The 13,775-nt window shown below is 34.4% G+C and overlaps 1 protein-coding gene across 1 annotated transcript; it reads left to right on the top strand.

Annotated features, from left to right (window-relative positions):
* The first annotated feature begins 1,334 nt into the window (after window positions 1-1,334).
* LOC126889597 (elongin-C) lies at window positions 1,335-12,274 on the top strand. The gene is made up of 2 exons (XM_050658064.1): window positions 1,335-1,742; window positions 10,375-12,274. The coding sequence occupies exons 1-2, from the start codon at window positions 1,528-1,530 to the stop codon at window positions 10,514-10,516; spliced, it is 357 nt and encodes a 118-aa protein (XP_050514021.1). The 5' UTR covers window positions 1,335-1,527; the 3' UTR covers window positions 10,517-12,274.
* Window positions 12,275-13,775: the final 1,501 nt, after the last annotated feature.

The following is a 13,775-nucleotide window of genomic DNA, read 5'->3' as shown; positions in this document are numbered from 1 at the left end:
TGGTCGATCAACAACAGACCAGATCTTTGTGCTCAAATACTGGAAAAAACCAATGAATTCAATATCGACACATACCATCTTTTCGTAGATTTTAAATCGGCTATGATAGTGTTCTAAGAAATAAATTGTATGAAGCCATGGATGAATTGCACATCCCTGATAAACTGATAAGATTGGTTAAGGCTACAATGCGTAAAGTTGTTTGCAAAGTCGAAATACAGGGTGAACAATCACAGGCGTTTGAAACGTATGTTGGGCTGCGACAGGAAGATGTGCTGGCGTGTCTCCTTTTCAACATAGCTCTGGAAAAGGCGGTCAGAGATGCCCGAAAAGATAACAGAGGAAATATGTTTAATAAATCATCCCAAATTTTGGCATATGCAGATGACGTGGACCTAGTTGCCCGCACAATACGCAAGCTAGAAGAAATGTATACCTACCACCTTCCCAAATGCCTCAAAAAATATGGGCCTGCAAGTAAACGAGGAGAAAACTAAGATGATGGCATCAACACCCAACAATAGAGCCAGAAACATAGGTCACCAATTCACGGTTGATAACTCTACCTTTGAAATGGTGGACAAATTCACATACTTGGACCAAAGAGAACGTCGTGACGGAAGAATTCAAGCGAATGCTATTTTGGACTGAGTAGACATATGAAAAGCAGAAACTTAAGCCAAAAAACAAAAATAACCATATACAAAACCTTTGTACAACCAGTGTTGACATATGGATCAGAGGCATGGACCATCTCCAAGGTAGATGAAAACCTTCTGCTTATATTTGAACGAATGATCCTGAGAGGAATATTCGGTGGAATCTTAAAAATGGTGTTTGGAGGAGGAGGTACAACTACGAGGTATACCACAGATATAAACAAAAATTTGGTGGTAAAGACGTAGTATCTCTTATAAGAATAGGAGGACCAATATGGGCAGGACATCTAGCAAGATCACAGCAGAACAACCCTCCTAGAAGAACCCCTATGTCACAACCTGTGGGAAGTAGAAATAGGGGTAGGCCAAAACTCAGATGGAAGGATGGTGTAGATGAGGATGGGAGAAAAATAGGCGCAGCAAACTGGCAACGGTTGGCTACGAATAGGACTGACTGGTACTGACATAATAGACTTGGGAAGGTCGAGGCTCTTTCATAAGGCTGTAGCACCTGTAGCACCATTGATGATGATGATGAATTGTGACGTAATCATCTGTTCCTTTGTAACTGAAACTCTTTTGTGCGGACAGTCGGAACCACAGAACAAATAAAAAAAATATGTGTTTTGTGGTCAATAACATTTTGTTGACAGCATTGAAATAGGTTGACAGTGACACTAGTGACAGTTTGTTAGGTTAGTTTTTCTCAAACGACCGACCTCCATCCCCATCGTCGTCTTTGAGATTAGCATTGTTTTCAATAATCTACAAGGCTTCTTTCATCACACGCTATATCGATCACAATAATTACACTCTGCAGTATAGAGAATACACATTCAAACAACGAAATAGTGCAATTAAAATCAAAATGGCAGACAGTACCACAGAAATAAATCAAGAAAGAGTTTATGGAGGATGCGAAGGGCCCGATGCTATGTACGTAAAATTAATTTCATCAGATGGTCATGAATTTATAGTTAAAAGAGAACACGCTCTTACATCTGGCACTATCAAAGCCATGTTAAGTGGCCCTGGGCAGTTTGCCGAAAATGAAGCAAATGAAGTGAACTTTAGAGAAATCCCGTAAGTATGAAGTAGTAGAGCAATAATTGAGAAGGTACCTATGCATAATCCATGGTTTGAGCATTGGCGTAGTTAGACTTTGAGCTTGGGGGGGGGCACGGCTCCCTGAGCATCTTGAAGTATGATTAAGGGACCCAAAAAGCCCGCCGCAGGTGCCTCGGAGGCGAAAATTTTTTTGAGCACCACGCCCATTTTTTATTAAAAAAATCACCAATTTTGCTTCTTTTTTTTTTACCTGATCATATACATAGTCACACGAACAGAAACCATTTTCTAAACTTACAACTTAAAATCTTTATTAATTAGGAATACAAGTTATAATTTTACAAAGGTAAAAGCTTTTAGCTAATCCCTGAGCATCTCTAGAGTCAGAACAATTAATGAAACCTATAAACCTTTCAACAATTTCTAAATCTATGACATACCTTATAATCAATGATAATTGTTCTTCTTTATAGCACCTTGCCTCATCCACGCTTAACGAAAAGAAACCACAGTTTTTAACTTCTTTAGCTATTTCCTGCAGAGTAAGGCTTGATATAATCTCAATTATTTCATTTTGAATGTCTGGACTGCAATAATTGGAGTATTTTTCAAAGTGGACAGAAAATTGCTTATCATATTTGGCAAAAACTTCAGCAATTTCCAGGAAATTGCCTCGATTCTTAGACGATACATCTTCTCGATGCCCTCTCAAAGCCAAACCTTGACGAATCAGGGTTAGTATTATATCAATAACTTTAGTTAAATATTCTCTATTTTGAATAACTTCTTTTTCTTTTTGTTTTAAAATTTGCTGGCAAACATCTCCGACTCTGACTTCCGCAGTTTGGCGATAGTTTATATACATTTGGCTGCATGCAGCGTGAACCGATGATTCCGAATGTTTTTTTAAGGCTTCTGACAGTTTCCTCCAGTTATTAAAACCACTTTTAATAAATTTTTCATTCTGGTCTCGTACGTTCTGTTTGCCAAAATGCCTGCACACAAAACAATATATTTTATCTTCCACTTTATTATATTCTAACCAGCTTTTATATGTTTCATAATATGTGGAAGAAAACGACCTCATTTTAGCTCCAAACCGCGATTTTGGGAAAACTAAAATTGGCTGCATTGGCCCGGTTTGAAGAGTCCCCAACCCCAATGTTTCCGTTCCCGTATCACTCGGCTAATATCACTCTCAGCCAAAATGGAACTATTTGAAGAACTGTCCTTATCTTCGGCACTTATGGTAGATGAGCTGGCTACGTCTGCGATCCCTACGCAAATATTTTCTGGACTTTCGAGAGACTTCGAGAGATATTGTCGAATCGTATCTGACAAAAACAGCAATAGCCAATATCACATTGAATTTTCGAAATCACAAAAAAATCTTGTATGTATGTGTCGCTGCAATAATCGCTGCTTTACTCGCATGCGCCTGGCAGAACACTAAAATTTAATAACGCCGCGCCGACGCGAAACTGACTGTTAAGCAGTGTTGCCAACCATACTGTAATTACCGTACTTGTACGGTAATTTATGCCAAAATACGGTATACGGTAACATGATCATTACCATACGTAAATGTACGGTAATAATTCAGAGATTATCAAGAAATTTTATTTATTTGTAGTATTTTCCATCGTATTTATATATTTATAATCCGTCTGAAAATGATGACGAAATTAAGATTGAAAATATGGAATAGTTTCCCACTTTCCTTTACTATTCGAATAATGAAAACCTTCATATTATACCATCATTTGTTTTTGTTTTGTTTGTGTTTATAAGTTTTGTATATTTTGTTTATAGGTCTAAAGTAAAGTTTTTAAATATTTGTAAATTTATTAGCTTATACTGGCTACAAAAAACTAAATATCAAATGCACTATAATTTCTATTTTCAGAAAATGACAAGAATATTATGTATACAGTATGTCCTCGGATTGAGTTTACAAGAGGACAAATTTTTGTATTTTTGATTATAGCCCTGTTCAACTAAATTGAAGTTTCTTATGGCAAATGATATTCTCTCAACAAGCAAAAATTTTCATCAAGGATTACTTTTTTTCTTATTTTGCAAAATACGGCATTTTTACTCTTGCGCAAAATGATATTTTTTGTATTTTTGACCAACCCTGTAGAACTAAATTAAAGTTTCTTATGGTGAATGATATTTTCTCAACAAGCAAAAATTTTCATCAAGAATGACTTTTTTTCGTATCTTTCATTTTTTGGTCCATTTGTCCTCTTGTAAACTCAATCTGCGGACATACTGTAACATATTATTACGCCAAAAATATCCAAATGTAATTTAAAATAATGTACGGTAATACGACGCAAAATACGGTAATTTCGGACTACAGGTACGGTAAATTGGTTGACAAAGGTTGGCAACACTGCTGTTAAGGCAAGATCCCGGCTAAATCGACTGGCGCATAGTATAGCGAGTTGCGTCATGTTGGTGTCTGGGTATACCTAGCACGACTTCATCCGAGATTGTAATGTGGGTTGCCTATATTGATTTTTGAATAAATCTTGTCTTGAACCGGAAGAATGGGAAGCATGAACTTAAAAAAAAAATTTTTTCGCAGACCGTGGTGGGTAGTTATAATACTAAATACAAATTTCGTTTTTTTTTTGTGTTTTTTTTCTGGGGTGGGCCACCAGAATTCTGGGGGTGCGTGCCCACCCCTGCCCCCCCCTAACTACGCCAATGGGTTTGAGAAACGGCCCTCTCAAGTTTTCTTTCTATTACACTTTATTTACTCAATAAACATATTAATAACTTATGATACATAAAATTATGTCCTTCAAAGAATACAAATAAAAATAATTCTTTTAACGTATCATTTCCTATAGATGAGCCTTGAAACATAGACATGGCACAAGTTGCCCATTTTGTCAGGTATAGTGAAAACAGAGAACTAAAGTGGGTGATCGACGTAAAAAGCCATAATACCGCGGTTTTAAGAATGACAGTTTTATTCGCAGCTCGTTGGTGCTGATCGACTAGCGAGCCTGATCGTTGAGAAATTCAAGCTCCTTATAATACCATAATTTTGGCAGATACAAATCTTCAATTCCTGAGCCTGTTCTCATGCTTGCCGTAACCTTATGACGTTATTTTCTATAGGAAGCTTGCAATACAGATTTTTTTTTCTTGACATTGGTTGCTATAGTTGCGTTCAGTTCATATTTTTTATGATATCCAAGAGTTGTGGTATACATATAATACATACATATGCAGTAAATCGAATTTCTATGTTTTTGTCTTCTGGCGATGTAGATTTCCATAAAACAGGACAGTCTCGTAAGCCATACATAAATTCCAATACAAAATCGCGACTGAGACTTCTTCTTCTCTTCTTCTATGGCACTACAGCCCAAATTGAGCCTTAGCCTCCTTTATTTTTTGCCTCCACCCTTTCCTGTCTGTGGCTCCTCTTCTCCACACACGGACTCCTAAAAGGGCTTGTGCGTCGCTGTTTACTGTGTCTTCCCAGCGCTTTCGGGGCTTCCTAACCGGTCTCTTTCCTTGCGTTCTAGCATTCAGTGCTTGTTTTGGTAGCCTATCCTCTCCCATTCTTATCACATGTCCGGCCCATTGCAATCTTTGTATTCTAATGAAGTCTGACAGGGGTGTTTCCTTATAAAGTTGATAAAGCTCGTTGTTGTATCGACTTCTGAAGAGTCTGTTTTCCCTCACAGGTCCTAGTATTCTCCTAAGTACTTTCCTTTCGAATGTGTCAAGTTTGTTTTTGGATGTTTCTTTCAGGACCCAGGCTTCACTGCCATAGCATGTTATTGGTCGAATTAAGGTTTTATAGATTCAAATATTAAGGATCAAATATTTACAGTCAAACAGATCCTGAGCAAAGCATGGGAACACGATGTTGATGTTCACAACGTGTTTGTAGACTTCAAACAGGCATACGACTGAGACTTCACATATCCATTATTAAAAACAGTCCTTCCACTGCAGTGCTTGTCGAAAACAGCCTGCTCGGCTCGCCAGTCGTGATTGACGCGTGGTTTTGAACAGTGAGCCGAGTAAAAAATAAAACAAACTGATGAGCCACGAACCAGGCTCTCCGGGTATAAAACAGCGGTATTATGATATATTGGTGAGCCACAAAACCACGGTTTTACTCGCCTGTCGATCAGGGCCTTAAGAGATTCATTAACTCATTTGCGGACAAAACTGCATATTGAGCTCTTTCAGGAAGAACATCGTACACGTTGTGTACATCGTTTACAGGAGGAAGTTAAATATTTTATATTATATTATTTGTGTACTTTACAAAGGAAAAGAGTAATTATTTTGTAGGTTTTTTGTTTTAGTAATGTTTCTGGCAGTTACAATGTTTTGTTTTTCGCATAAGTGTCACTTACGCTTTTTGTCAAGATAGCTAAGATGCTTCCTGTGATCAAATTTAAAGGATTCACATTGACTAAGATTTATATTAATTGTGTTTTATTTGATAAGAATGAATCATAAACATTGAGATTATTAAAGTTATACATTTATTAAAAAATAATTTTTATCAAAAATCAGCATCACTTATATCCTCGTTATCTGTTTTTATCGAGCAGGCTGTAGTATCACAACTGTGGGGTAATAAAATGAAGTCTTCTTAAAACTCTGCTGGGATAAGACCCTTTTCACAGAGTTTTTAAGATCTATTTACCTAACTGACAAAATTTTGAGTCAACTGTTGTATGAGCTATTGGGGAGTGGCATGCTCTTAAGGTTACCTGCAAATTTATAGTTTTCAGTTCACTATTATCAAAGAATCCATACTTTAAAATGAAGCTTTGTGGGTTCTCTTTGTTAAACATGGCTATGCGAAGTTTACTAATGTTGATTTTGAATTTGTTTGGTAGTAATGTTTCAGAGAGACCTTTCAGATTTAAACAATTAGAAAAACCCAACGACTGCGTAGCATAATTGAAAGGATTAGTTCTTGAATTGCGCATTGTTTGCCGCTCTTTTGGAGACCACACAGTTTTGCAACAGCTGAAAAGATTAATGTCACTGTGCACAGAGTCTATGGGCATCATTGTATGGCCTGATAACAGAAATGTTATTTTTATATTCCTAATAAAATCACTCCTTTCAATGAAGTAGTATAGCTCTAGCATTGCTTTATTCTGATTCTGTCCAGAACAGCTGTTGCAATATAAATTAATTGTTACTTTATCTTCTCACATACATTATGTTTGTCTTTGTTCTTTGGGAGTTCTTGAACATAACACCCAAGAGGATTCTATACCAAGTTTCGAGACTAGGACTTTTCCTTCAAGAATTATCTCACAGACAGACAGACAAGTGACACAATTGCAATCAGCATATGTTGGGCCTGCAAGACCTTCCCTTAAACAAACATTTAAATAAGAGCACCATAAGCTTACAAAACATCTAACGTTGGGGCATTATAAGTCATTAAACTGAAAGTCAAACAATTATTAATGCATGTCATAGATTTAGTGACATCATAACCCACCACTACAAACTTGACGACAATCAAATTCAACAAATTTTTCCTCATATATAAGTTTTTCTGCTACCGTTACCAAAACAGCTACCGGCTACACTGTTTCTCTTTGTCTTTAAGAGTGTGAAACAAAGATAACTATCTGTAATAAAAGTGTCAAAGTCATGTTGTAATATTATCGTCCCTACCATTTCCAACTATCGAATTTGAAAAATCGGGTTTTTCAGATTCGATACCTTGTCCTCGCATTATATGTGATACATCTTGTGGCAAATTCTCGGTATTGTAGCGTGATTAGGAGCGAGGGAAATATGCTGTTTAAACTATCGAATATGAACATTTTTCCATTTGGTTGACTGCAAACTGACGAAAATGGTATATTCGATACTTTTGTTTTGTATAAATATAACTAAAGGTATATTATTTGTACAACGCTAAATGTCGAATGTGTCACATTCGTTAGTTTGTGTTGTAATTTATAACAGTTATTCAATTTTACAATCTGTAAACTGTCGAAAATGGTAAACTGCTGAGAAGAACAAAATGTATGTGTTTACAATTTGTGCGAATTTTGTTTCAGTATCGCTTCCAAGAAAATCTTGTGAGGCAGTTTATGATTTCATTTTAACGGATTTTAATTATTTGATTATACAGTTATTCGCTATTATACATTCGCTACTTTGTATAAAACAAATCTTTGATTAATACAAAAAGCAAAGTAACGAATGTGATTTTTTGGAAAGAAAAAAATGATAAGCAGTTCAAATTTGTTATCAATCTAACAAGGATTAAACATTACATTCAAAAAAATATAAAAAGTGTCCCATTTGTCAATGCACTGATTTAGGTGTCTCTAAAAACGAGTTATTTTACTCTCCTGAAAAGTACCACTTTTCACATTCGATAGTTGGAAATGGCAGGGGGCAGGGACGATATAGAAGGTTATGTAAGATTTTTATTTGTTTATTTTTTTTCTTCTTTTATGGACTTTGGGAGCTGTGTCCATTTAGCCAGCAACATTTCTTAAAATTAATGCCTAACTAAACCTACCATACAACAAAACTATTACGAACCTAATCGACCAATCAAGGATAGGGAAGGGAAAAGGTTAAAAAATAAACTGTCCTTAAAATAAACTAAATACATAAGATATAATTTAAAAACAATAATTTGATATTTTATTTAACCTCCAATATTATGACAGACGTCAGTTACCATTTACAATCTCTCCAAATATAATAATGATGTCATATAAACTCGTCACTAATTCTACCTAATGAAATGCTCGCTGTAATAGGAATGGTATGTCAAAAAAATCTGATTATCCCCTATATATTTTTTTCAAATTTAGAATATGGCAACAAGGAAAAAATTACGTGCATTCCTTATTGTTTGACTTTTCCTTTATAAACATTGTTATCACCTTGGCTGCGCTACGAGACAAAGAGACCTCATATTACACTAATGGTTGGCTGCATCGACTCTGGTGTAACACACTGTAGTAAAGGTTCACTACAGGACATAATATATGCCTCGTAACACACTCAACATAAGTTTATAAACGCAGCCAAGGTGTTAAAGTCTAACAGTAATACAGTGTTACAGTGTGAATGCTGTAGCTCAGCAGCATGATACTGGCTTCATAAGCATGGGCGCACGAGTTCTATTCTCGGCACCAAAAATCCATTTTCATTTCTAAAAATGATACCAGCTGTTCATTGTGCTTAGAACCATGATACTATAAATAACAAGATAGTCTCTTCCCGTAGCGCAAATACGTCCGAGTTCGCGCATCGCTGACGTAACTGGAGACCGGAATTTGAATTCTTGTTGTTAGCTTATAGTCCAGGCTGTATCGTCGCCCCCGTTAGGTAACATATTCCGATTCGATTTTGTTGCACAAACTCACTTAAAAAGAGTTCCTTATAACAAATACACAGAGTGCCGGGAGGTGCCGGTCGGAAAATTGTTTAAACAATTGTTTTAAACAAATTCAAAAAATCAATTTTTTCACTCCGTATAATTTTTGGATTCTTTGGGTCATTATGAGCCAAAAAGGTCTGTTGTAATTTTTCTCTAAAATTGACTGTTGTTGAGTTATACTCGTTTTAAAATTTGAAAAACGCGAAAATGGCCATTTTCAAGGCTTAATAACTCGGTTAAAAATTATTATTATGACAGTCAAAAAGTGACGGAATCAAAGTTGAAAGCCCCCCCTACAGGATTCTGAAGAAATGTTGTCATTATTTTATTACTGAGCTGTTATTTTTAATTGTTAACCAAGAGCGCTAAGTGAGGCGGCCGTCAATGTGAGTGCAAGTGAGATGCACCATTAGACGGCCGGAATGGTGCATCTCTCTCGCACTCACTATTGACGGCCGGCGCTCATTGTTAATAATTAAAAATAACAGCTTAGTAATAAAATAATGACAAAAATTTCTTCATGATCTTGTAGGGTGGACTTCAAACTTTGATTTGGTCACTTTCTAACTTTCATAGTAGTAATTTTTAACTGAGTTATTAAGCCTTGAAAATGGCGATTTTCGCGTTTTTCAAATATTAAGTCGCGTAGTACTCTACAAAAATAAATTTTAGAGAAAAATCACAAATGACCTTTTTTGCTTATAATTCAAAAAATTTAAGAAAATTGAACAAATCGAAAAAATTAATGTTTTGAATTTGTTTAAAAAAATTGTTTAAACAATTTTCTCACCGCGGCACCCTGCGGATTTGTTATAAGGAACTCTTTTTTAGTAAATTTGTGCAAAAAAAATCGAATCGGAATAATTTACCTAACGGGGGCGACCATACAGCCTGGACTATACAACCGCGAGCAATTCAAACTAATCGGAAATCATTCGGTCATTACGAACTTGGGTCTCCAGTTACGTCACGACTCCCTTCTCTTCGAGATGCGCAATATATTATCTTATTATTTATAGTATCATGTTTAGAAGGGTACGTTAAGCCGTCAGTCCCCCTGGGCTAGTGTACATCGACACTAGCTACTTGAAACGTGGTTAAAGATGCAATTGGTGCCAGAACAATCCGAAAGGTTCTCCGGCAAAAATGCCATACGATATTATTATTATTATAGTACATATTACATCAACGTTTCCAATTGTATAATATGTTGAAATTTTGTTCCAGATCCCATGTACTACAAAAGGTCTGCATGTATTTCACCTACAAAGTTCGTTACACAAACAGCTCCACAGAGATACCTGAATTTCCTATTGCTCCAGAAATTGCACTAGAATTATTGATGGCTGCTAATTTCTTAGACTGTTAAATTATTTATTCTAAAAAAAATGTGGGTTGTTCATTACTTAGCTGTAAAATGCAGTTGCTTTTTTTTATTTTTACTTCATAATAATAATAATTAGACGACAATTGAAATCCTGCACGGATACCAGAAGAAGAAACAATTATTTTGTCTGCCGAAGTTGATTTTTTCATATGTTTAAATAGTTTCTATAAAGTTTAAACAATTACTTTTATTGTATAAATAGATGATTTTGTGGCAGTAACTCATATCATTTTCCAATGTTCCCTGAAAAAAAACTGCTGCTCAACTACATTTAACCCTGCGTTAGTGCGATGGGTAAATATTAGACAGTTAGAGCGGTGGGGTGTGTAGAACCCCAACAAAAAGTACAAAGAAAAATTTGAAAAAATCAAAAAAATTTCAGAAATAAGATAACTGTAATCTTTACTAAATGCCTTTATTGCTTCGATCTAAAAAATAACAGTAAATTGAAAAAATACAAATAGTATTCTGAATATGTCAACAAAGAACGCCAAAATATTTCTAGCTAGGGTGTACCACACCCTGCCGCACTAACGCAGGTTTAAGGAAGTCTATTGCATTTTTGTAGTAGAGTAATAAAATCTATTTTTATTAGTCAAGCAGCTTACAATTCATGCAACATTTCAGTGTTGCCAACCAGTATGGCGAAAAAATTCAGTACGATGCGTAAATATCTATATTTGATAACACATGATATTGGCACTAAGCTTTTCATATATTATGTTAGTGACAGTTAACTCATCTTAGTTCTATACATCTAAAGTTCACTTGGACTTTCTTCAATTTTAAAACATTGCTTGATAATAATAAAATACCATTTTGTTTTCTCTAGCTGGATATCTCATTGTTTCGCTTTAGGACAATACTTCTATGGTATAATAATGACAGGCAACATTGCAATTTTTTGTTTTATTACAGTGAATTTAATTTTCTATACTTTTGATAAAAAGTTATAATCAACTTGAGTAATGTGGATCTTAGTTGAGCATTGATTAAAATGATTTTATTTCATTTTATCACTGAGTATTTCCAAAGAATTTTAAGTCGTGCTCATTTAGTTGAACCATTTATTATTTTGTTCTATTAGAAATTGAGCAATTTCTTTATGCTATCTGATAATTTTATATCTAGCATATTTTTAATATGTGTTTCATAAACACATATCTTTAGAGGTGTTACATTATGTAAAATATACTCAAAGTTGCTTTAAGATTGGTGGCCCAGCATTTTTCTTTGATTTATTTTGCCAGGCTGATTTTTTTGCATAAGATTGTAATTTGTTTCAAATAAATATAATCTTCTATTATGATATACTTGTCAACTAAAATGTAGACTTACAATATTTCAAAATGGATCATTATTAAAATGAAATAATAATTACACCTGTTTTGGTCTGTCATAAAAAATGTTATAAACTTAGACTGCATTTTACAGCCATACTTATGTAACACTCTAGACGCCATATAGTTCAGCTCATTAAGCATATTAACTATAAAACGTCAAAACATGAAACTTTCAGGTTTAGCTTATCATTATATACTTCAATATTTTAATTTAGCTTAAATTTCAATCAAGTACTTTCATGTTTGACCATTTTTATATCCTCGAAGTTGAACTAATACTATTTTCAGTTGCCCGTGGTTTTTTATTTTTGATTCTCATGTTTTAATTATTTTACTGCAAAAACTTAATGTATTTAGACATGATTTTTTCCCAATAAATTTTTTTACGAACTTAAAATCTATTAGTTAACCTTGAAAATATAAAATCCTTGCATATTAACCCTTAAACCGAAAGGTCTCGTCTGTGAGACGACCTTTAATATACATTTTTTACTATCTCTAATTCTCTGTAACTGACATGTTAGCAACGCCTGCTACTCCTAAACCGACTGGCCAGTTACCCTTCTATTGAATTTTGAATCAGTACGATAACTTGTGCCTTAATTGTAGGATAAAATAAAGTAATCGTAGTTTCTGAGACAACACCTGTCTGTTCGTGTTACTGAGTTGATATTGTCAGCTACTCTATTTCCTCAAAAAAAAAAGAATGTGTGTGTACTTTGTACGCACGTAAGTAGTTATACTTCTATTATATAATTTCAACGAAATAAATATACTTAACAGTTACAATACCAAAAATTAACCAAAACTTAACAATGCCAAAAATAATGAATATGAATAAAAAAAATGAATATGAATCGTCCGGGATTTGAATCCGCGATCTCTGGTCCAATGCTATACCAACCAAGCTATCAAGCCCCGTGCTATTGACGTGTCGGGTATAATTACACATCACGGTGACTAATAGATTAAAGTGAAGTATAAAAATAGATATTTTATTATCATACGCCCGAGGAAGACAAATCCAAAGACACAAAAATTATAATAAATAATACATTTACTAAGAACACTAATATATTCTTTTAATGATTTATTTGCGCTGATACATACATAATTTGAAAGATTATCAACGAACTACATACTGTCTGTCTGCGCATGCGCCAGGGAATTATAAAATTTCACCCTCGATCGTAAAGAAGTATAACTTCAAAAACTGTATTGAACAAAAGTTGAAATTATGCTAGTGATATACATAGATGCCGTTTCATCAGATGAGCATATTGACACCAACCAGATACAAAAAGAAACAGTGGATGACAGACAAAATTTTAGGCTTAATGGAAGAAAGACATAAATAGAAAAAGAATGTGTGTGTACTTTGTACGCACGTAAGAAGTTATACTTCTATTATGATTTCAACGAAATAAAATACTTTAAACAGTTTAATTTTATTTTATTTAAATATTAAACTAATTTTAATACTTACCACTTTCGATCTGTAGTCGAATCAATGCCCCACGACTCTACGACCTCATTGTTTATACGGTTTCTACGACATTATGACAAATCACGTTAGACAAATAGACGAAGTGAAGTACAAATTATAAAAATGTTTTAATCTTACTCACGAGGACGACAAATCCAAAGACACAAAAATTATAATAAATATATGAAGGGCTTAATGTGAAACTAGGACAAGCCTCAAAAAGGTAAAAGTGAGATATTTGACTTTGAATGTTAAAAATAATATTAAAAAATCCAGTAACAACTATTATTGTTTTAGTTTAGATATTTCGATGCATCGTGCCCTATGGGACTATAGTTGACAACAATATTAATCAAATTACTTGAAATTCGAGAAAAAACGGCCTTTATTTTAAAAAAATGTGGCTTATTAC

Source organism: Diabrotica virgifera, chromosome 1 (assembly GCF_917563875.1).
Source record: "Diabrotica virgifera virgifera chromosome 1, PGI_DIABVI_V3a".
Lineage (NCBI taxonomy): Eukaryota > Metazoa > Arthropoda > Insecta > Coleoptera > Chrysomelidae > Diabrotica > Diabrotica virgifera.
Note: the sequence above shows the minus strand (reverse complement) of the source record. Positions and strands in the feature narration are given on the sequence as shown.

Excerpts from the sequence above, each read along its gene's own strand:
- LOC126889597 (XM_050658064.1), top strand. The coding sequence starts at position 1,528 with ATGGCAGACAGTACCACAGAAATAAATCAAGAAAGAGTTTATGGAGGA. Across the intron at positions 1,743-10,374 it reads GTGAACTTTAGAGAAATCCC|ATCCCATGTACTACAAAAGG; the intron begins GTAAGTATGAAG and ends ATTTTGTTCCAG.